At 39.9% G+C, this 23,177-nt stretch overlaps 1 protein-coding gene across 6 annotated transcripts in view; it reads left to right on the top strand.

The window, feature by feature from the left end:
- Positions 1-23,177, top strand: part of FUT10 (fucosyltransferase 10) — a 171,364-nt gene that overhangs the window by 43,677 nt on the left and 104,510 nt on the right. For 5 of the 6 annotated variants that reach the window (XM_001493209.5, XM_070253274.1, XM_070253275.1 and 2 more), the window contains exon 4: positions 16,611-17,446. In XM_001493209.5, the coding sequence (XP_001493259.1) occupies positions 16,611-17,446 (836 nt within the window). Of the gene's footprint in view, positions 1-16,610; positions 17,447-19,337; positions 19,920-23,177 lie in introns of all 6 variants that reach the window. The other variant, XR_011433341.1, reaches the window with a different exon arrangement.

Below are 23,177 nucleotides of genomic sequence, written 5' to 3' on the forward strand. Positions count from 1 at the left end.
TCCAGTGCATATCATCAGATGGGAGAGTCAACCCGATAAGTTTCCATTTCCCAACTGGGAAATAATTCCGGGAAGCTGTTTGGCTCTGTTGGTGCAGTGCAGAGAGCTGCTTTACTGGCTAAGAGGAACCAGCAGACATTTGGCACATGGAAATGTACACTCATGCACACACCCAAAGGCTCCTGAGTCTTATCCCTTGCCAAATATGTATCAAATGGGAGACTCCTGACTTTTCACTTGAGAAATTTCCAGTGCGAGTTCATGGGAGCATCCCTACAGGCCTTTCAGAGGTTGGACTGCTTTTTTCTCCCACAGTCACCATCAGTAGGCAGAACCTCCCGTTCTGTGGATGCTACAGGATCACAGCTATCTCAGGGCTGCTTAGCAACACAGGAGATTGATCAATTCCAGCCTCAGATGCCAGCTATTTGCAGTGCCTACCAATCCTCTGGGCAGCATTAGAATTACAGAAGTGGTGGGGAACTGAAAAGTGATGGCTTCCTTGGATCAGGGCAAGATAACACTCTAAAACCCAAATATTCAAGGACTGTTTCCCTGTGGAATGGTCATTTACTGGTGGATTGAAGGACATCTGTTTGGGTCCTCTGGTCCCCTCCATCCTTTCATCTAGGAAGTCTTTGATTCTATTCCCTAGTATCTAGCCAACTCTCAGACATTTCCTCGAAGTAAGTATATAAGGCATCAAGGTCAGATCGGAGACTGCGTTCTGAACCAAAGCCACTTCACACGTTTTTGTTAGATTAGGTTCCCACAGCTGGGATTATCTCTGTGCTAGAAGCTGTTTATGTTGGGCTGCTCTGTTGCATTATTCAGAGGTACTGAAATCTACACCACCTCCCTCTCTGTCGAGCCTCTGGTCCTCTAGTCTTCGGATGAGTTCATAGTTATAACAACAACAAAACAGCATAAAATGGGAGAACATTAGCTCTGCTTTTCTTTGGCTATTTGCAGAGAAGGAATGTGTACAGTTTTCTGTGATGAAAGTCTGCACAAATTCTGAGTGAATTTTGAATTTATTTTACATGGGGAGTGGGGTAATGTGCCGCTCACTCCCTTAGGATCCTGTGAGTGTAGAGTTGAAAGTGACCATGCTCTTTGATCTGTCCCAAGCCTCTGTCTAACTCGGAATGCCTCCACTGGCATCCCCAAAAGATATTGCTCCAATCTGCCCTCACTCTGCTTTTTAAAATCGATTCTTGAAAGGTGAAGTTTACATAGAATAAATGCACGCATTTTAAGTCAGCTGTTCATGACGATTTATCAATCAAGATCCAGAGCATTTACCCACTCCAGAAGGTGCCCTCGTGTCCCTCTGTAAGTCAGTCTCCTTTTACTCCCTGCTCTCTGCCACCTCAGGAACCACTGATCTCATTTCTATCACCAGAGGTTGGGTTTGCTAGTTTAGAGACTTCAATAAATCGAATTGTACACTGCAGACTCTCTTGTCTGCCTTCTGTTGCACAGTGTATTTTTTTTTTAAAGGTTTTATTTTTTTCCTTTTTGTCCCCAAAGCCCCCCGGTACATAGTTGTATATTCCCCGTTGTGGGTCCTTCTAGTTGTGGCATGTGGGACGCCGCCTCAGCGTGGTTTGATGAGCAGTGCCATGTCCACGCCCAGGATTGGAACCAACAAAACACTGGGCCGCCTGCAGCGGAGCACGCGAACTTAACCACTCGGCCACGGGGCCAGCCCCTGCACAGTGTATTTTTGAGATTCCTCTATTTTCCAATCAAGAAGAGATGAAGCTCTGACTTTTAGCCTCCATCGTAGACTTAGATGATAAGAAATAAGACTTGGCTGAACATAATTCATGCCTCTTCTGCCTGCACTGAGGCTGTTGAGGACTTGAACCTTTTTTCTTTGATAGGCGTGTGGCCTGGGGAGTAACTAACTGTCCTTACGTGTCCAGGACCAGGGAAGTGCTTAGATGTGGGGTTTTCAGTGGTAAAATGGAACAAGTCAGGCAAATGGAGCTGCTTGGCTTAACTTAGCCCCCTCTAGTAGGTGCTGGAAAGAGCAGTAGGGTACCAGGTGTATGAGCTAAACAAGAGGGGAAGAGCAAGAAAAGTGGGCATTTTATGTTTCTTCACCTGGAGCTTCTCAGCTGTAAGGGACGGACCTCTGGGAGAATCCTTCTAGAGCTTTCTCCAGCTGGAGGGTTGGCTGGGCTTGCATCACTTATCACTTACCTGATTTCAACTGAGGATTTAGTTTTAACATTTTTTATAGTTTGGCCTCCTATTTTATTAAAGACACATTATGTTTTATTACTTTTCAACTTTCCAGAATACTCTTTTAAGAGCTCTAACATTGCCAACTGTTAATACTTTTAAATGTAATCAAGATTATGAAGTACATATTTGAAAGCACTAAGATTAACAAAATAAATTAATAATAATTGTTCCAAGGTGCTTTGTTTGATAGACTGCAGCTTGATTATTTTGATGTGTTTAATTTTGAAAATACAACTAATTTTTCAACTGAATTACAGGGCATTATGCTAACATGGCTTTTCTGAGGATGTGATTTATATCGGATTTCTGATTTATATCGGAAATAATTCATTAGCTGGATGTTAGCAGAACACATTCACCTGTTCATGTTCATGTAAGCTATACTCTGCCAGCTTTCTTTTTGGGGCGGATGAAATTCCTGGCAGTTAACTGTGCCGCATAATTTTCCACATAAATTCTGAAATATGATACTGGATAAGCATGCAGGATTCCTAGAGCAGTGTTTCCTAAGTGGCACTGGGGACGACATGGCCATTTTGGAGTGTATCTGTGAGCTTTTACATGTTGTACAAAGTCTGTGAGACTTTTTTACACTTCTCTTCAGAGAGGTATCTCATTTTTTCCTTTAATTTTTTGATTTTTAAAAATTACACAGGTAATGCATAAATATATCACTAAGGCAATTTAAAGAATAAAGAAGTCTACCAAGCAAAAAATGAAATTTTATTTTTACTTTCTCAATCCCTGTTCCAGTCAGATGAAATAGCTATCCTTCTAGAATTTTTATGTATAATTGAATACAGCCTATGATTTTGTTAGTGTTTTCTTTTCTTTTTTTTTGTGTGTGAGGAAGATTGGCTCTGAGCTAACATCTGTTGCCAATCTTCCTCCTTTTGTTTGAGGAAGATTGTTGTTGAGCTAACATCTGTGCCAGTCTTTCTCTATTTTATGTGGGATGCTGCCACAGCACGGCTTGATGAGTGGTGCTAGGTCCGAGCCCGGGATCTGAACCTGTGAACCCCCGGCCACAGAAGTGGAGTGGGTGAACTTAACCACTATGCCACCCGGCCAGCCCCTTGTCTGTTTTTTTCTTAAACTGAATCATACCATAGATATATATTGGTTTTTCCATTTAAACATGTTTTAAAGATTTTTTTCATGTTAGAATATATCAATTTACTTCATTATTTTTGAAGCCACATTGATTCAGTAGTAGGAAGGTACCTAAATTTACTTAACCATTCCTGTCAATGGTTATGTAGGTTCCTGTGTTTTTGTTGTGTTATGGTGAACATATTTCCATGTCTCTGCTCATATGTGCTTATTTCTTTAGATATCTGAGAATGGAGTTGTGGTGTCAATGGATAAATTAAATTCAAATTTTGTTAAATACTGCCAAATTGGCCTTGAAAATACCATACCAGTTTTCCCTCACAGTTTGAATTCTTTTGAAACAGAAATAAAAATGGATAATTATATTTTGCAAGCTCCAACAGCAAATTGGGAATTTGCTCTGCTTTTAATAAAATCTAATTTATTGCTTACTTATACATTTGATTTGTATGAACCGTCTCAGAAAAACTTAAGACACTTGGCTTATTGATTTATTTGCCAGTTATAATTTCGTGGACTTCATATGAGCTCAGAATTAGAATGAATTTTAATATTTTCCATGACTGATGGCGAAGATGTTTCCATATAATAAACACTAATGAAAATGTGGTCAGCATGGAATAGTCAAGAAATTACCTCTACCTAAAAGATCTCCCATGCTAAAGCTCAAGTTAAGAGTCCAATTCTTTAGCATTTCCTTAATTCCCATTTTCTATTCTTATAACTCACTGGTTCTTTGTCAAATCATTGACTTTGTCAAAAAATTTTTTTTGCGAAGAACTAATAACTGGATACCAAGTGTTGCTAAGACTTCATTATTTTTCTATGAGGTGGGAGTATTACTTACTAGTCTACCTTGAGTATTATCACAAGTAATTAAAATAAAACTGCTATACTTGTCAGAGTGAATGAGGCAGGAGAAAGTTCCTAAGATGATGTAGTGATTTTTCTCATCAATTCATTTCACCCATTTCTCCCTAACTTAGTATATCCTTTTATGTTGACAGAAACCTAGTGACCTCATTGGGTGGAGATGGAAGTATGAAGTCAAACAGCTAGAACTATGAACTGAAAGTCCTGTTTATTTGTGATGGAGCTGATATTATTTTCAGATGACACTTGTATGAAAGGCTTTCAGTGCTTTGAGTTAATTTTAAGACTTTTTTAGAATTCCTAGTGGCTCCACATCGAGCTTTGTCCCTTTGACAGATACTTGCTGTTAGCATCCAGTTTCTACTCTTACTTCTTGCTCTCTTTCTACCTTTTACTGCCAAAATAAGCTAAGGCCTGACTTCCGCAAAATAAGACCTAAAATGCATTTATTTATTCTCTAAATAAGAGAGATGGACCTTACTTGTTTATAGTATTAAACTTGGGCCTATAACGAATGATTTATACATGGTATTACTAATGATTGTTAAGGTGGGTCTAAAATCCTTGCCCAAGTTTGTTGTTTTGCTATTTCTGTGATGAGGCACGTACATTAGAAAATCAAGCTGGAATATCCTAGACATGATCAGCTTTGGAAGAAGTGCTTTCTTCTGCACAGTTTCTCTCTTTGTTAGAGAGACTCTAAGATGATTATACGGAGTGGGACACTGATGTTTTCAGTATAAGGAGAGTTTATTTCTCCAGGTCATAGCTTCTGACTAAGGTCAAACATGGCCCAAAGGCTAAGTGGAATATAATGATTTGGCGGTTCCATTTCTGCCTGGTGGATAGACTTGCTTTGGAAACAGCACTCAGTTGGTGTCTTGATCATTGGTTTCACAGGATATAATTAGCTTGGAGATTGATTGCTGTCTTCAAGATTGACTTTTGTAAAATGTCCCTCTGGCCAGGAGTCTAAGATACATGGACAGTGTGCGCTGAATTTTAGTTGCTTTTGAAGATGTCAGCAGTACCAAATGCCTTAGGATACAATGCACCCGCCTTATGAAAATAGCTCTTTCTTGACCCAGTTTTTAAAGTTTAGATTTTTGTCCCACAAAGTGGAAAAATTGGAAGCACATTGGAGTGAGTGCGTACACTCAATGGAATAATGCTACATGATCATTAAAAAGAATGAGGCAGCGCTCTGTGCACTGATATGGAACTATCCCCATGGCAGTTTCACAGATAATGCCAGGTTCACAAAAGTGTGCATTGTATGTTTTCATTTATGTTAAAAATTTTCCTTAGTTCTAAAAAGCATTTTTCTTTTTCATATTTTAACGTCTCTGAAATCAGCATGTGCCTTGCAGTCATTGTCAGCCAGGCAGCAGCAGTGTTGTAGTTGCGATTGTCTGTGTGGGCACCAACTGGGTTGTCCTTCCATCTGGCATGGTGGGACAACTGAGCCTTTTGATGTTTCCATCAACAAACCATTTAGGGACCATTTGAGGAAAGAATATGAGTCAAGTTGTTATCTGAAAACTTTCGTTGACACCTTCTGGTAATCCACGAAAGCATCGTCATCAAAACTGGGTGTCACTGGTTTGGAGGAAAGTCTAAGGGACGATAGTGGAGTCCTCTTTTAAACAATGATGTATTGCTAACAGTCTTAAAGGCGCAGAGCAAAACATTGTACAGAAACACACGGACATCAAAGATTCAAAAGTGATTTGGAAGAGTTGGACTCTGTGAAGACATTTTAGATACTTTAACCAATTTAACTTAAATTTTTTCTTAGTATTCACAAGAGTGATAAATGATAAAACTCTATAAGCAAATCTAAAAGAGCTCTTTCAGTAAGTATAAATAAAAATTCTAAGTATAAGAAAGCGTTCTATCATAGTTTAATTGGAAATACTTTTCTTAGCGACAAAAAAATAACAGTACATCTTAATCATTTATTTTTCCTAGCTTCAGTGAAATGTGGTATCTATCCTCATTTCCCTCCCTCTTACTCTTCCTTCTATCCTTCCTTTGTTCCTTTCATCTATCCATCCGTTTTTTAAAAAATGAAGAACTTACCAGAAACTGTTAACAGAGGAGAAGGACCCGGGTGTCTGGGCATGGGGTAAGGAGACCTACTTTTGCTATTTAATCTTTTGTTCACTTTGTTTTTCTCAAAGCTATACATACTCCAAGTTTAGACGGCAAATAGCTATCTCCTGAGGTTACCACTTGCAAGACTTTTATCTGACTCTTTTGGTTGTATCACTGGATTTCTAAATAACATGCTGATATTACTATTTCAGGAGTTTTCAGTATTAGGCATTATCTGTTTACTATCTATCTTGGAAGATTTACTCTTTAGCTCAACACACACACTCATCTTCCCATATCACCACCCTCCACTTATGTTATCGCATATGATCGATCAATATTCACTCTTTACATTATTAGGACTATGCAAATGATTTTCATAGATGCACCACATAGTACACTCATTACTTTTCTTGTTTGTCCTAAGTTAATAATTGGGTCTTATTTATTTTTTCTTAATTGCGTGTTGTTTTATAGACTTATCGGAAATTCAGCCCCAAACTCTTTGCCCAGTCAGAAATGATTATTCCTTTCTTTCTCCTGCCAGGGCTATTTGCATTTGTGTCATTCTACTTTGAATTTCAGCTAATGGTTAAAGTTTACTTTCATAATGGTAAGATCCCTTGGGGCTCATTTTGTTCATCTTTGAAGCCCCAGAGTTCCTGGCTTAAGGCTTTCCAAATAGGAGAGCTCAGTAAAACCTTGCTTTTTAGGAGTGGCTGTGCTTCTCTGAGTTAGTGGTGGTGTCTCCTGTCCCCAGGTGTGTGGGCCGCGATAGAGAAAATCAGGAGAATCAGAATGTGAGACATAGAAACACCCTAATGTGGCTTTTCCTAACAAAGAATCAATTCTTCACATGCCTCGAGAGATATCACAAACCCCAATCCAGAGTTATGTAGCCTTGCCGTGAAAGTTTCATTTTGGAGTTCAGCAGAACATTCTAGAACTCTCTGAAGTGGCTTTGCCAACAAGGCCTTGGTGACATCAGCTCCTGTCTCCCTGAGGTGGGAGGGCGTGGGGTGCGGGGGGGAGTGCCTTAGGCTGCACTGCAAACTGTTACTCCTGCTCGTTGCTTCTTGGTCTTCACAATACTTCCTTTTCCCTTTTCTAATTATTACTGTGGAAGAAACTGAATTTCCTTTTTAGATCTAGAAACTGTCAAGTACTTTAATTTGCTATTCAGCTTATTGCAGACAGCTGTAACAGGGAGGTAGAAATTCTAACAGTTATCTTGAACACTGGAAATTGTTTGAGCTTTATGAAACAAATGATTTAATCCAAGGCAGGAAATGAGAACACACTCGGTGAGGTCACTGTGAGTTTAGCTACAGCTGAGGTGATTAACAATAGGTGTGATTTATGAACTATTGCTTTCTCCTACAGTTGTGTCTTGCCCATCCTTTCATAAGCTTTAACATCTTTTGGCCTTAGAGGTTTACATTTCCGATGGGTACAAGGTTCTGTAGTAAAATCTTTTAGCAAGAAGAAAATCTTTATCTCTTTTTACCTTAAATGTCAAGAAACACAATGGAGAGGATTTGTAATTTGTGATAAAACTTAGAGTGTGGTCAAGAGTTTTACTGGAGACCTTTACTTTTATCTCATCATTCTGTGTAGCTACCTGGGTCATCAGTATTCTGGATATTTTAATTAGCAGCCCAGAGAAGGAATTTACAACACAGTACCTGGATGAGGGATGTGCTTTTGATTTCAAGTAGTTTGATGGTTCCTTTCTTAAAGGGAGTCTCATTTTCTGATTTTATATTTTTCCTTCTTAGATAGGATGCTTGTACTTTTTCTGCTTCCGCATTCTCACCACATGGACTAAGAGAGAAATAAACAGAAAGGTAGTTCTCTGAGGGGAAAATAGAAGCCTGGGATGGTGAAGAAACATAGTATTTTTAGAAATATCAAGGAGCAAGAGAGCAAGAGAAAACTTGCAACAGAACTTGGAATAAGAAGTTGCAGTCAGATGGAAGTTCCAAGCTTTTGAAATGGGCTTCTGTGTGAATCATAGTCTGAAAGGAGAACAGAAATTGTTTTAGGTATTTCAATAAGTGGGAATTTATTATGGGAATTCGTTACAAAGGGGTTGAAGGGCTGGTGGAGCAAAAGAAGGCAGGGGGAAGTTTATGCAAAATGATTAACTGGAAACCACTGCCACCCCCTGGGCTGGAGAAGCATGGAGGAGGGGAGGGGGTGGAAAGCTTTACCTAAAGCGCAGGATGGCTTGTCTCTGAGCTCCGCTGGTGAGGGCGAGCAGGAACCCATGAGCCAGCACTCCTGGGTCATTGCCTCTGCACCTGTCAGTGTCACCATGGTCTACAATGCCAGTGTCTCTGCCACAGCACATGTGATCACCGTCCCCAGTGCTGCTGCTCTCTCCATGACACGAGAAGGCTTTTAGGAAGAGTTCCTTCTCCCCCTCCCACCTTCTGGTCTCCCTATAGTGCTCCCATTGGTGGGACCTAATTGCAAGCCAGTTGCCAGGGAACCTGAGAAATGAAGTTTGCAGGGTCTCCGCCCTGTGCAGCACAAAGCGTAACATATGAAGGTGGGAATGGAGCTGAGAAGCTAAGAAGCCAATGACTAATGCAACCTCCTTTTAGAAAAAATAGCTTTGAACCCAGGTTTAGCTGAGCACTGTAATCTTGGGCAAAAGACCATTTTAATACAAAGCTTGCTGTTTGAAATCCCAGTGGAAGGCATGGTCTGTCGGGAGACCTTGTTGTATCTGGAAGAAATTAGTCTCCACCAGAGAGACCCTGCTTTAGATTCTCTGCTTTCATGCACGGATTGGCAACATAAAGCATTGACCCATGGACCCATTTTGGTGGAAATTGTTTAAAAAATTAAACAGGGAAAAATCTTCCAAGTCTCTGATACTCCCTTCTTAGTAGGAATTTGTAATCAGTATATTTCAGGTCATTGCAGGGAAAAAATGAACATGAAAAGCAACTTTGTCTCATTGTATATAGTGTTGGTCCATCATGTGAAAGCTCTAAGAACTGCTCAGATCTCTGGGTAGTGTGCTCTGAGCGGCAGCTCTTGTGTATGTTCTGGAGTCGTGTGTTGGAGTTAAGAAGAGATATGTGACAGGAGTTTCTATAGGTTTACACTTGGCTCATTGAAATGAGTATGTCATGTACCAAGGATTATAACTGCCCCAATTCTGTGCACCTGAGATCTATTTAAAAAAAAGAAAAAACAAAGGAAGAGTTATGCCCAAAGGTAGATCACGTAGCTTACTCCAAAAGGTTCAAATCAACTTTGATGGTGAAATCAATGTGAAATAGAAGACCTGAAAAGGATTGGGTTTAGGGGGAAGATGACTAGCTTAGTCTGAACATGGTGATTTGTGCTTATCTGTGGGCTATGCAAGTGGACATTTCTAGCATGCTGTTAGATATCTGGTTGAAGCTCAGGGAATACTCTGGATATAGTACAAATTTAGTTAATCTAGGACTAACTAGGTTTAGTTAAATCCTGAGTGGGGATGGAACAACAGTCGTGTTGGCATCTTTTAGACTAAATCATTGGAAAAGAGTCACTTTGGGGGAATGTGCTAAAAATAAGTAATCATCCCTCTTACCCCTCTTCCTGCCCAACCATATTGGATGTTGTCAGAGGTTTTAAATCTGAATTTGTGTCCTTGGTTGAAGGAATCACAACAGGTACATTAGGCCCCTGTTTAGTTAAGATCATGAATTCCAACCTCCAGGTAACGGTGCTTGGGGAAGATGAGTGGCAACTTAAATTTGGACAATGGAACCTTAGACTTGGCCAAGAGGGGTCTGCTTTGGCCTTCCTCCAGCTGTCTCCTTCACATACAGTGTGAGGAGTCCACAGGCCAAGGTTACAAGCCCACCTGTGGCCATGTGTGGCCCATGCCTTCCCCCTTAGACATCACACTCCAAGTACCAGGGCCCCAGAATTCCCTGCCCCAAAGGCCACAGTGGAGCCCACTTCCAGACCCTGTACTGGTCATTTGCCTAGTGTGTCCTCCCAAGGGCAAACTGGGCTGCTAGTATGCACCCATGGCTTGAAGGTTGGCCAGGGGGTGACTACAAAGGCATGGAATGTAAAGGAAAAATTTTGCACTGGACACTTGTTAAAAATGGCAGGATAGATTTTATTTGAGCTACTATAGTAGAGGAGAGAGACTTCGGTATAGAACTGAGCTCAACTCTGAATGCAACGAAGACAGCTGGGGATTTATAGCCAACAAGCAGAGTGAGGGGGTCAGTGGATGGAAAATTACTAAGAGGATATCAAGGGTAGGAGGATTCTTGCTAAACTGGCTAAACAGGATTCTTGCTAAAGGCAGGCCAAGGACTTAGACATCAAGCGTGGGGATGAGGAACTTGATCAGATGTCAGGGGCGGGGGGATTCTCACTAAAGCAATGTAGCAGGATTCTTTGCTGACACTGGGCTCTGCAGGCCACAGGCAGAGGTTGTAGTGAGAAGAGGGCCCAGCGGAGCCTGATTGAAGTTTGGTCGGGGAGGGAGTCTTTGTCAGGATGGAACTTGCACGTGCAGGTAGAGGGTCCATGTCCATGTACACAGGGTCCCTTGCAGTATGGGACAGAGCCACGGGTGGAAGGAAAAGGAGGCCAGGCCCCACTGCATTTGAGCTTGGAACTCTCAGGGATCTGCAAGCTCTGAATGGGAATGTGACCTTCCAGCCGCAGGTCCCTTTGAGGGACTTGAAAGGCTGATGCCAGAAGGGGTGGGGGAAGAGATTGTCTGGTGGGGACTCTTTCAGCTGCTGAGGAGAAACCTTAGAGACAAGGCACTCAGATGCTTCGGGACACACATGGACAGTGAGGGCAGAGAGGGCCAAGACCCCAGAGAGGAGGAGAAAAGGGGTGTTTCCCCTGTGCTGGTCCTGAGTGAATGGAAGGGAAGGTTTTCGGGATTAGGTGAGGGTGAGTCAGCAAGATAGGGGGCATCCTCTCCCTTCTCCTCTTTTCACCCCCTGCCAGGCCCCAAAGAGAATCATAATTTGTGGTAGGAGACGATGTTAATTTTGAATACGTTATACTCATCCAATGCGAACTGTGGCTCTGCACTTTTTTTTAAGAAATCGTGAGTATATATATGTTAAGGTAGAAGGATAAAACATTGAACAGCTGGTTAGATTGATTTATAGCCTTAAATATTTAGGCATATGGTATGCAAGACACTATTTATACTCTTGCCTCAGGCTCTGCCCTGGTAGGAGGGAGACGCAAAGTTATTGACTGGCCTACAACACAGGCTCATTAAGGGGGCTTGGGAAATTTCCATGCCCAGGGGGTAGCATGGACAGCTGCCTAATTGAATGTGGTTGATTGAGAGAGGGCTACAGCATCTATAATCGAGAGAGGGCTACATGACAGAGAGTCGATTAAGCTCAGGTAAAAGGACTCATGAAGAGAAGTGATGGGAGAAGAGGGAAGAATATGGGTCTAGAAGTTAGTGTGAGAGCATTTTGAGTTGAGTGGCCTGCCAGGGTCCCTCTGAGTTGACTAGAGCTGGACTGTCTGCAGAGGGGCGTGTGTGGTGCCTTGGTTAGAATTTAGCCTGAGGTAATGGGGGCCTTTCTCAATTACCAGCACCATTTTTTCATTTTTAGTTAACCCTCAGAACCTTAGAGAAAAATAAATAATCTGATGGTGTTGTGTGGGTAAGTGGAGGAAAGTCATGTGGAATGGCATGAAAAATAGCCATGAACTATGCATATGCTAGATGATAATATATATATAAGGCAGCTCCTTGGCCTAAATTGTTTTTCCTAAGAAATTTTAGTTCCCTCTGTTGGGGTATTTTTTGTGGGACCCCATTTTATGCGACACACAGTTTTATGGTAGAGGTTCTTTTTAAAAAGAGAGATTACCTTTGGAGGATATTTTGTGGGAGCATTTCTCTTTTCTGAATGACGGCATGCCTGTCTTCCCGGGCAGACTGGACTTAAGCTGGGTAATATTTTTGTGGCTGTATTTGGGAGTGCCAGGAGTAAGTTATTCAACAGAATCAACGTTATAGCGGGGCCAGGGATCTTTCTGGTCCTTGACCATCAGCCAGTCTGGAAATTCTGGTCCCCAGCAGGGGTTTTAGCTCCAGATAAATGACTCACACGTTGTTAGTAGAGTGGGGTTAATAATACCTGCTGCGTTCTGTTTTCACCAATTTGTTTGGGAATACTAAAAGAAGAATATATGCCCCTGCAGGAGAAAAGGAGCACGTAACATGTATCGTAAAGTATTGTTGCTTTTCTGCTTGTCTGCTATTTCTAATTCAGTCCCTATAGTCAGAAATCTGGCATCATTTGCTGGCATTAATTTTATTCCATGTTGCAATTCCCTTTACAGTGCACTTTAGTGCTCAAGATCTATTTGTGAGCTGTTACTTAAAGGAACGAATAAATTTGTCAGTATTCAGTAAACACAAAATAACCCAGGGAATTGAAAGTTTGAATCCAAAGTTATTAAATGGAAGAGCCAGTGAAGATGACCGTATAAAACTAGGGAACCAATCACTTGCAAGTTAGCCACATTTTTATGGATTTACCATAGTTCAGTTGATTTTCATTTCTTTAAAGATCCCAGTTCCAAATCTTTTTATAGTGAGCATTGCCCTGGAGTCAGAGAGAGCAAAGTAACTCAGTCGTTTCCTGAGTCACATCAAATACCTTTTAGAAATTGTTTAATATCGCCACTTGTATTCTAGGCCATGCTATCCTTGGAGTATTTTAGGTCTATCTAGTTCTAATTTCTAAAAGTTGAGTGTTTACCATCAGACACTCTAGATTTAGGGGAGGAGCTCACTGAATGAAATAACGTATATTTTTAAATCTTCCCCAGAAAATTTTGGTTTGGAAGAATTTGATTAAAAAACCTATTCTATGGCAAAAATAACCAAAACCAATAGTAACAAATATTGGAGAGGTTGTGGAGAAAAAGGAACCCTCATACACTGTTGGTGGGAATGCAAACTGGTGCAGCCACTATGGAAAACAGTATGGAGAGTCCTCAAAAAATTAAAAATAGAACTACCGTATGATCCAGCTATCCCACTACTGGGTATCTAGCCAAAGAACTTGAAATCAGCAATTCCAAAAGTCCCATGCACCCCAATGTTCATTGCAGCATTACTTACAATAGCCAAGATGTGGAAGCAACCTAAGTGCCCATCAACTGATGATTGGATAAAGGAGATGTGGTATATATACACAATGGAATACTACTCAGCCATAAAAAAGAACAAAATCATCCCATTTGCAACAACATGGATGGACCTTGAGGGAATTACGTTAAGTGCAATAAGCCAGATAGAGAAGGACAATCTCTATATGACCCCACTCATATGAGGAATTTAAAAATGCAGACAAAAAGAACAGACTAGTGGCTACTGGGGGAAAGGTGGGGTGGGGGGTGGGCACAAAGAGTAAAGGGGTGCCTCTACAACACGACTGACAAACAATAATGTACAACTGAAATTTCACAAGATTGTAACCTATCATTAACTCAATAAAAATTAAATAATAAAAAAAAGAAATGGAACAAGAACAACAAATATATGTCAATTACATCTCAATAAAACTGGAGGAAAAAAAACCCTAATGTGATTTTGTTGTGTGCGTTGTGTGTGTCTGTGTGTTGTGTGTGTGCATCTTGGGGAAGTTACTAGGAACTACTTTTTAAGGTAGCAAATAATGGGAAGTGTTTCTGGAAAGTTAGGTCCCTTTAACTTCCCTGTCTGTTAGAGAGGCATTCCCCCACTGTTAAAGATAGCCCCACTCCTACAAACTAAATAGAATTCAGATGGATGTATGAGAATCTCATGCTCTCATTTTTAAAAAGCCATGTTGCTTTTTAGAGCATGCATATAAACAAATGTTTCTTGCCTAGATTCTGTGGGCCTTTTTTGCTACTATAGACTGCATTTGCGAGGGACCCTCTGCGCTTCTCCCCTTCTTTCCAACATCGAGGCTCCAGGAGCAACTTGCCAGAAGGTATAATGAGCCTGTAAGCCTCATCTCCTGGTTATAATGAGTGAAATGGTCATTATAATTGATACCAGTTTCAAGTCCTACTCCTTTTACCAGCACAACCTAAGCGGACCTAGGTATTGGTCAAAATAAGGTCTAGACATAGTCATTTTTAATTCCTCTTACACTTTACTAATGTAGGCCTCAGCGGTAAAACTGAGGTCCTCCAGTCTCTGGAGCACTGGAGGCAGGCTTTGTGTCTTTCTGCTTCTCTGTTCTGTGTTTTGGATGTGCTGTGGCACACCCAGTGTGAGGCAGGTTACGAATCACCTATGTGCCACATAACAGCAGCCGACTTGAGTCACTCACTCAAGACACCTGTGCCTGATCCCTCAGTTAATTCTAGACCCACCTTTTTTTTTTTTTTTTTTGGTGAGGAAGATTGGCCCTCAGCTAACATCTGTTGCCAATATTCCTCTTTATGCTTGAGGAAGATTGTCACTGAGCTAACATCTGTACCAGTCTTTCTCTATTTTATGTGGGACGCCACCTCAGCATGTCCTTGACCAGTGGTGCTAGGTCCGTGCCCAGGATCTGAACCTGTGAACCCTGGGGTGCCAAAGCAGAGTGCACAAACTTAACCACTACACCACCAGGCCAGCCCCCTAAACACGCTTTTAATTATATCTCCTCTAATCTCTAATCTTACCTCTTGACCCCTGCCTCTGACGCCTATGGGTTGGACTCCAGTTTTCCCTCTCCCGGGCAAATGGCCTTGGTGCCCTGTACACCTTCAGTGGAAACTTTGTTCTAACTCACGTTTGTGGGTTCCAGCTCCCATCATTGGCCACTTGACCAGCTTAGAATCTTTTTGAGTAGCAACCGCTTCGATGCGTTAAATTGCCTTTCTTCTCAAATTCTCTTCTCTTTCGTGTCCTCAGTTTGTCTATTAACCTTTGCTGACCATCCAACTCTATATGCCATTAAATTTCATGTGTGTGGATGAGTATTCTTTTTGATGCTAAAGGTTAAATATAGCAAGTGCCAGGTAAACAAATATATAACCATTTTTAGATGTTAGTCTTTCATTCCTGATCATCGAGAATAAAAGCCTATTATGAAGAGAGTAGTACTTTCTTCAGCAATTTCTCTGGGCTCAATGTATGTCCTCCAATATAATCTTATTTGATCTTTAATTGTTTAAAAGTCTTTCTTGATTAATTGATTTCTCATTGATGTACAGTTGGCACCAAAGAGTATATATTTATTTGAAAGAGTGTGCACTGGCATTAAATCATTTTTATGAATTCTACTAGAGAAAATGTTTTATTCTGCTGGAAGCATTTATTTGGTGCTTTTCTTCCCAGTGGATGCTGTAAGATGGATTTTGTCTTTTTGCCATTTCCTTATAGTTAAAAACTCAAATCAGGAGCCACAAAATTATCAGTATCAGGAACGCTTTAGAAATTCTGTATTGTGTATTGTGATATTGTTTTAATTCTTCTTTCTCGGTTATAGAAATAACTTCTTCCTGATTGGGTCTCCACCCACACAGTCAGGAAACAGTTGCTTACCACATCCATCACTTCTGTCTGCACATTATCATGTTTCAGAGGTTTCCCAATTAATCCTGTGGAAGCTAGAATCACTCATAATTGTAATCCTGTTATGCCGTCTTTATTTCTTGATGTGCTTGTTAATTCATGTCCATCCTGCAGCGGTCTGTAACATAGTGCTATTATCAGCTCTTTCGTCCCTAAAAGCCTCTTGTCTACCATTTTGACTAAGATTGATTCACTGTACTTTGTTGAAATCGATCATTTTGGATTAAAAAAACATCTATCCTGTATATTTGTTCTGGCTACTTTTGCATGATTTCACTTTTTTTCCAGTTAATCAATCTACTAAGGTGGTCACTTTTCCCGTTTTGGCTTCGTTTCTCCTGCTCTTTTCTTTTGTTAAGATCTGTCAATCTCTTTAATTCTCCTGCCCCCTCTTAGGCAAACCTCTGGGAAGAAAAGCCAATTGCAAAGGCAGTGGGATAAATTTTTCTTTTAGAACCAGGCTAGACACTACTCCCATTGGCCTTTTTATTAAATGAGAAAGAGGGTCCCTCTCCTTGGGGATTCTCTCCCTGAGCAGGTTCTCGGGTGAAAGCTTCATGACGGACAACCAGGCACTTTGCAGACACTGTAACGTGCTTCTTATTTATAGCCCCAAACTCCTCTTACCAGGTGGACTCAAACTCAAACACCACAATTCTTTTGGACATACTAATACTGTCTTTTCTTCTCCTAGGTACTGACTTTAACATAGACAGTTTACCTCTGCCTCGCAAAGCCCATCATGACTGGGCCCTTTTCCATGAAGAGTCTCCGAAAAACAATTACAAGCTCTTTCACGAGCCAGTCATCGCCTTGTTCAACTACACTGCCACGTTCAGCCGGCATTCCCACTTGCCACTAACTACCCAGTACTTGGAGGGCATAGAAGTCCTGAAGTCACTCCAATACCTCGTCCCTTTGAAGTCCAAAAACAGCCTTCGAAAAAGACTGGCTCCGCTGGTGTATGTTCAGTCAGACTGTGACCCCCCATCAGACAGAGACAGCTATGTTCGAGAGCTGATGACTTACATCGAGGTCGATTCCTATGGTGAGTGTTTGCGGAACAAAGATCTCCCTCAACAGCTGAAAAACCCAGCCTCTATGGACGCTGATGGCTTTTACAGGATCATTGCTCAGTATAAGTTTATCCTTGCTTTTGAGAATGCGATTTGTGATGACTACATCACTGAGAAGCTCTGGAGACCTCTGAAACTGGGGGTAGTCCCTGTGTATTATGGATCCCCCAGCATCGCAGACTGGCTTCCAAGTAATAGAAGTGCTATTCTCGTATCAGAATTTTCTCACCCCAGAGAACTGGCAACTTACATCAGACAACTGGATCACGATGACAGACTGTACGAGGCCTACATAGAGTGGAAGCTGAAGGGTGAGATCTCTAATCAGCGACTTCTCACAGCTCTCAGGGAGCGGAAATGGGGCGTGCAAGACATCAACCAGGACAACTACGTCGATGCATTCGAGTGTATGGTGTGCAACAAGGTGTGGGAGAATATTAGGCTTCGGGAAAAGGTAAGCAAATCAAGGTTTGGCAAAGAGGTGCTAGGATGGCCATCCTGGTGGTCTCTGCCATTCTGTACCCTTCTGTTGCCTCATCACTGCTCCTCATTCCTATCAGAGAGGCAGGCTCTGCAGGAAGGTTGAAGGTTTCATCACTATCCTTTGAGGACTGTCATAAAGTCTGCTGGTCAGGCCCTTCTTCCTGAAGGCCTTAAATTCTCTTTTTATTTCTTCTGGAGGACACCATGCTGCAGATGCTGGGCAGTGAGACAAGGAGGCTGCACAGGAGGGAAGAAGGCCAAAAAATAAAAAAATTGAAAGTTCTGAATCTCATCCACATAGTCAGTCCTTCAACCTCTCTTCAATGCTGTGGTTTCTGCCAGACCCCTCACACTCATGCCCCACGGCTGCCATTTTGAAACTTATTTTCGTTTCACATACACAATCAATTAACCTCTCTGATTCCTGCTCTTTCTCTTTCTGGCATACACACATATGCTTATTAATATCTAGAAACTGTTTAAATAATAGTGAGGATAATCCTACAAGGCTTCTTTTCCTGAAATTATTGTTAATGAAGTTCTTAGTAATGTCTTTAAATTTCTTGATGCCCTTAACGTTTGTTTATTTGCTGACTTTATTTATTTATCCCAGGAATGGTCCCACTTTGTATATCACTGAATTCGTTAAAGGTAATTTATTGAAAGAAAAAGGAAGGTTAGTTTCAGCTACCTTTGAAATTTTTAAAAAATGAGATGGCCCACACATACGTCATTCCCTGGCCTGACTCCTATATACACATAATGTTTTACCTAAATTCTCTGAAGGCAGATAATTTTTGTTAAATATTTAAATGTTTATTTTGGATAGCATATTAATTTCAGTTAAAACATAAACCTAAACAGTATATGGAATTATTTTTATGTATTGCGTGTATACTATCTAAGACTTTCATTTGCTAAATAATGTTTAGACAAATTTAAAATATTTGGAAGATTATTTTCCTCATTTTAATTATTATGAAAATTTAAATTCTTTTGTCTGCTTTCATATAACAAATTTTTACTCATAAAATCATTTATTTTAAGCTGAGTGTCTTGGTCAGCAACAGGAACACTAAAGATTACATCATTCTCAGAGAATGCATCCTGATTTCCAGTGACTTCCTTTATGACCTAATTTAAAGGGCCACATTACAGCAAAAACCAAAATACACACGCTACTGCAAAGACACATAAGAAAGTAGAGACCACATTAATTGCCTGTGCTTTACCAGTTATTTATTCTGAAAATACATCAAAGCCAAAAACAGGACTTCTGAGGGTAACGATCTGCCTGGGCCATCTTTCACAATCCTTTCCAGGCTTGGAGATTATATTTACAGAAAACTCAGAGAACTACACAAACCCTGCCTGCCCCTGCCAGTCACAGAAGCCCTACTGGAAGGACTCCTGGGGCCTGGGAAAGAGGGTATAATGACCTTGATAAATAGCTTTTTAAAAGATACAGGAGAATACATACTTTCCTGCATTTCCAACAGAAACAGCTAACTGTGGTATTTCAGAGTGCCTGAAGGCGGTGTCATTGAATGTCCTTCTCTTTGGAGTCTGAATAAAATAGAGCGAGTAGCCTGTCCTCCGGTGTGCTCTGATTCCTCCCAGAGAGGTGGGCCAGGAAGATGGTTAGAAGACTTTGCTTGGTTTCAGTGAACCTGTTACACTTCTCAAATGCTAATGTGCTCATTATTGAAAAGCAGAACAAAACATACCATGAAAGGAAATTAAAGGGGTTTAGACCAGTTGTTTTCATTTGCATTCATTTTACAAGATTTGTTATAGCTTATATATAGTATATCTTAATGTAAGCTACTTAAATATAAGTTTCTTCACTTTTTCTCTTTCAGCCAAAGGAAAGAAAGCTGAAAGAAATAATATGATTTCCTCTAACTCTGGTTATTTTTTATCTCGCAGTTGGTAATAGTTTAAGTTGTTGTATTTAGGTATAGAAAATACTATTAGAAAATTAAATTCATTTCCCCTTTCTCTACTCTCCATCTGCTCCTCTCCCTCTTACAAACACACAGACCTAGTGTATTATCTACTGCTGTGTACACACTATTATCACAAACTTGGTGGCTTGAAAGAACATACCTTTGTCCCCTCCCCATTTCTGTGGGCTAGATCATGGCTGAGCTGGGTCCCCTCAAGGCTGCAATCAACATGTCACTCAGGGCTGGGTTCTCATCTGGAGGCTCCACTGGGGGCAGGTCTGCTTCTCAACTCACACACTTGTTGGCAGACTCACTTTCTTGAGGTTGTAGGACTGAGGGCTTCAGTTTCCTGCTGGCTGGAGGCTGAGGGCTGCCCTCAGCTTCTAGAGGCGGTTCACAGCTCGTTGTCCTGTGGGCTTCCCACCGTGGCTGCTTACTTCCTCAAAGCCAGCAAGGGAGAGCGAGATTCCAGCAAGACCAGTGCTCCAGTCTTAGGTATGTAATCATCTGACGTAATCACATACATCCTCTCACCTTTGCTGTTTTCCATTGGGTAGAAGCAAGTGACAAGTAACACCCACACTCAAGGGGAGGAGTTACACAAGGGCATGAATACCAGGAGCCGGGAACCATGGGGGCCATCTTTACTGTGTCCACTACACCAAGTGAATCTGAGTAGGCTTGTTCGTTGTGTCGTCTGTTTTGTTTATGTCGGGGAAAGTCTTTCAGTATTGAAGAGGCCACCTCATGAGTTAATTTTAGTCAAGGAGCATTTATTGATAAATAATTGTGTCTGCAAAGAGGCTAGAGCAGGGGAGACAGCAGGGAATCCTCAGAAATATAACTTCATGGAACTTGGATAAGTTTTTAAAATATTAGCTGTATTGAGGTATAATTGACGTACAGTAAACTGCACATATTTAAAGTGTACAATTTGATTACTTAGGACATATACCTGTGAAACCATGGCCACAGTCAAGACGACAAGCATTTCTATCATCCTCCAAAGGTTTCCTTATGTCCCTTTGTAATCTATCCCTTCTCCACGTGCTTCCTCAGGCAACCACCTGTCTGCTTTTTGTCACTTTTGACAAAGACTAAGGCAGTTTTCTAGAGTTTTCTATAAATGGAATCATGTAGTGTGTTCTCTTTTGTGTCTGGCTTCTTTCACTCTGCATGATAATGTTGACATTTATCCACAATGTTGTGTGTATCAGGACTTCATTTCTCTTTATTGGTGAAGTTTGGACATACCGAAATTTCCTTATCCACCCATCTGTTGATGGACATCTGAGTTGCTTCCAGTTTATGGCTATTACAAATGAAACTGACATGAACATTCATGTACAAGTCTTTGTATGGATATGAGCTTTCATTTCTCTCTTGTAAATACCAAGGAATGGAATAGCTAGGTCATATGGTAGATATATGTTTAACATTTTGAGAAGCGACCAAACTGTTTCCCAGAGTTGTTCTGTCTTACATTCCCACCAGCATTGTATGAAAGTCTATTCATGGCCAATTTGATGTGGTCAGTCTTTGAATTTGTGCCATTCTGGTGGGTGTCTAGTGGTATCTCACTGTGTTTTAATTTAAATTTCTCTAGTAACTAATGATTTTGAGTATCTTTTAATGGCTTATTTCCCATAGATATCATCATTAGTGAATTGTCTATTCGAATCTTTCGCTCATTTTTAAAGAATTGGGTTGTTGTTAATCTTGAGTGGTAAGAATCCTTTGTATATTTTGAATACATGTCCTTTGTTAATTACAAAGTGAACAAATGTTTTCTTCTAGTCTGGGTTGTCTTTTCATTTACTTAACAGTATCTTTTGACATGTAAAGTTTTTAAATTTGATGAAGTCAAATCAATTTTGATTTTGACTCAAATCAATTTTTGATTTGACTCAAATCAATTTTTCATTTGAGTTAATGAAGCCAATACATTTTTTCTTCTCTCATAGTTTCTCTTTTTTGTGTTCTGTTTAAAAATCTTTGTGTTCTTCAGCAAAAAGAGGAGGATTGGCAGCACATGTTAGCTCAGGGCTAATCTTCCTCAAAGAAAAAAAACTTTGTCTAACCCAAAGTCACTAAGAGTTGCTTTTATTTTATTCTAGAAGTTTTGTAGTTTGAACTTTTACATTTAGATCTATAATCCACTTAGAGTTAATTTTTGTAGTGTAGTGTGATGTAAGAGTTGAGGTTTGTTTATTTTCGTATTCAATTGTATCAGCACCATTTGTTGGAAAGATTATTCTTTCCTGATTGAATTACCTTGGCTTCTTTTTCAAAAATCAATTGGCCATATATGTATGGGTCAGTTTCTGAACTGATGAATATGCCTGTATTTGAGTGCTGTAGCTTTATAAGAAGTCTTGAAATGAGGTAGTCTCAATCATCCAACTTTGCTCTTTTTCAAAATTATTTTCACTATTTTAGATCTTTTGCTTTTGTGTATAAATTTTAGATTCAGTTTGTCAAATTATATGAAAATTCTTGACGGGATTTCTGTTGAGACTGTGTTTAATCTATCTATCAGTTTGGAGAATTGATAATAATATTGAGACATTTAATACATAAGAATGATGTATCTGTCCATTTATTTAGGTCTTCTTTAACTTCTGTAGACAATGTTTTGTAGTTTCTTATGTACAAGTTTTATAACTTTTTGGTTAAATTTATCCCTAAGTAATTAATGTTTTTTGATACTATAATAAATCGTATTTTTTTAAACTCTATTTTTTGATTGTTTGTTGCTAGTATATAGAAATAAAATTGATTTTGTTTATTGACCTTGTATACTGCATTCTTGTTAAACTCACTGATTAGTTCTGGTATCTGTTTTGTAGATTTCTTAGAATTTTTCTGTATAAATGATCATGTAATTTACAAATAAAGGCCATTTTTCTTCCTCTGCCCCAATCTATTTGTTTTTCATTTCTTCCCTTTTTCCCCTCACTGCACTGATGAGGACCTCCATTACAATTTTGAATAGTATTGTTGAGACCATATGTCTTCACCTCGTTCTAGTCATAGGGAGAAAAAGTTCAGTCTTTCATCATTTATGAGTTAGCTGGAGGATTTTAGTTGATGCCTGTTATCAGGTTGAGGAAGTTTCCTTCTATTCTTAATTTGATGAGAATTTTTATCATAAGTGGATGTGGAAGTTTGCCAAATAATTTTCTTCATCCATTGAAATGATCATATGGTTTTTTTTTTTTAGTTTCTTTAATGGTGAATTATAGTGATGTTTGTTGAAGGTTAAATAGACCTTGCTTTCCTGAGATAAACCTCATTTGGTCATAATGTATTATCCTTATTTATTGTTGGATTTGAATTGCTAAAACTTGTTAAGAATTTTTGCATTATGTTCATGGGATGATCTTTTCTATATTTTTCTTCTGATGGCTTTGTCTAGTTTTCATATGTGGTAATGCTGGCTTCATGCCCACTCCTCTCATGTTTCTGGAGGAGTTTGTGTAGAATTGATATAATTTCTTCCTTAAATATTTTGTTGAATTTACCAGTAAGCCATCAGTACCTAGACTTTTGTTTGTGGGAAGGTTTTAACTATAAATTAACTTGTTTTAATAGATATAGAGCCATTCATGGCATTCATTTCACTTTGAGTGAGCTTCAGTAGACTGTGTCTTCCAAAGAATTTTTTTTCATTTTGTCTAAGCTGTCAAATTGATTGGCATACCATTGTTATTACTATTCCTTTATCCTTTTAATGCCTGTAGAATCTGTATG

Source organism: Equus caballus, chromosome 27 (genome assembly GCF_041296265.1).
Source record: "Equus caballus isolate H_3958 breed thoroughbred chromosome 27, TB-T2T, whole genome shotgun sequence".
NCBI lineage: Eukaryota > Metazoa > Chordata > Mammalia > Perissodactyla > Equidae > Equus > Equus caballus.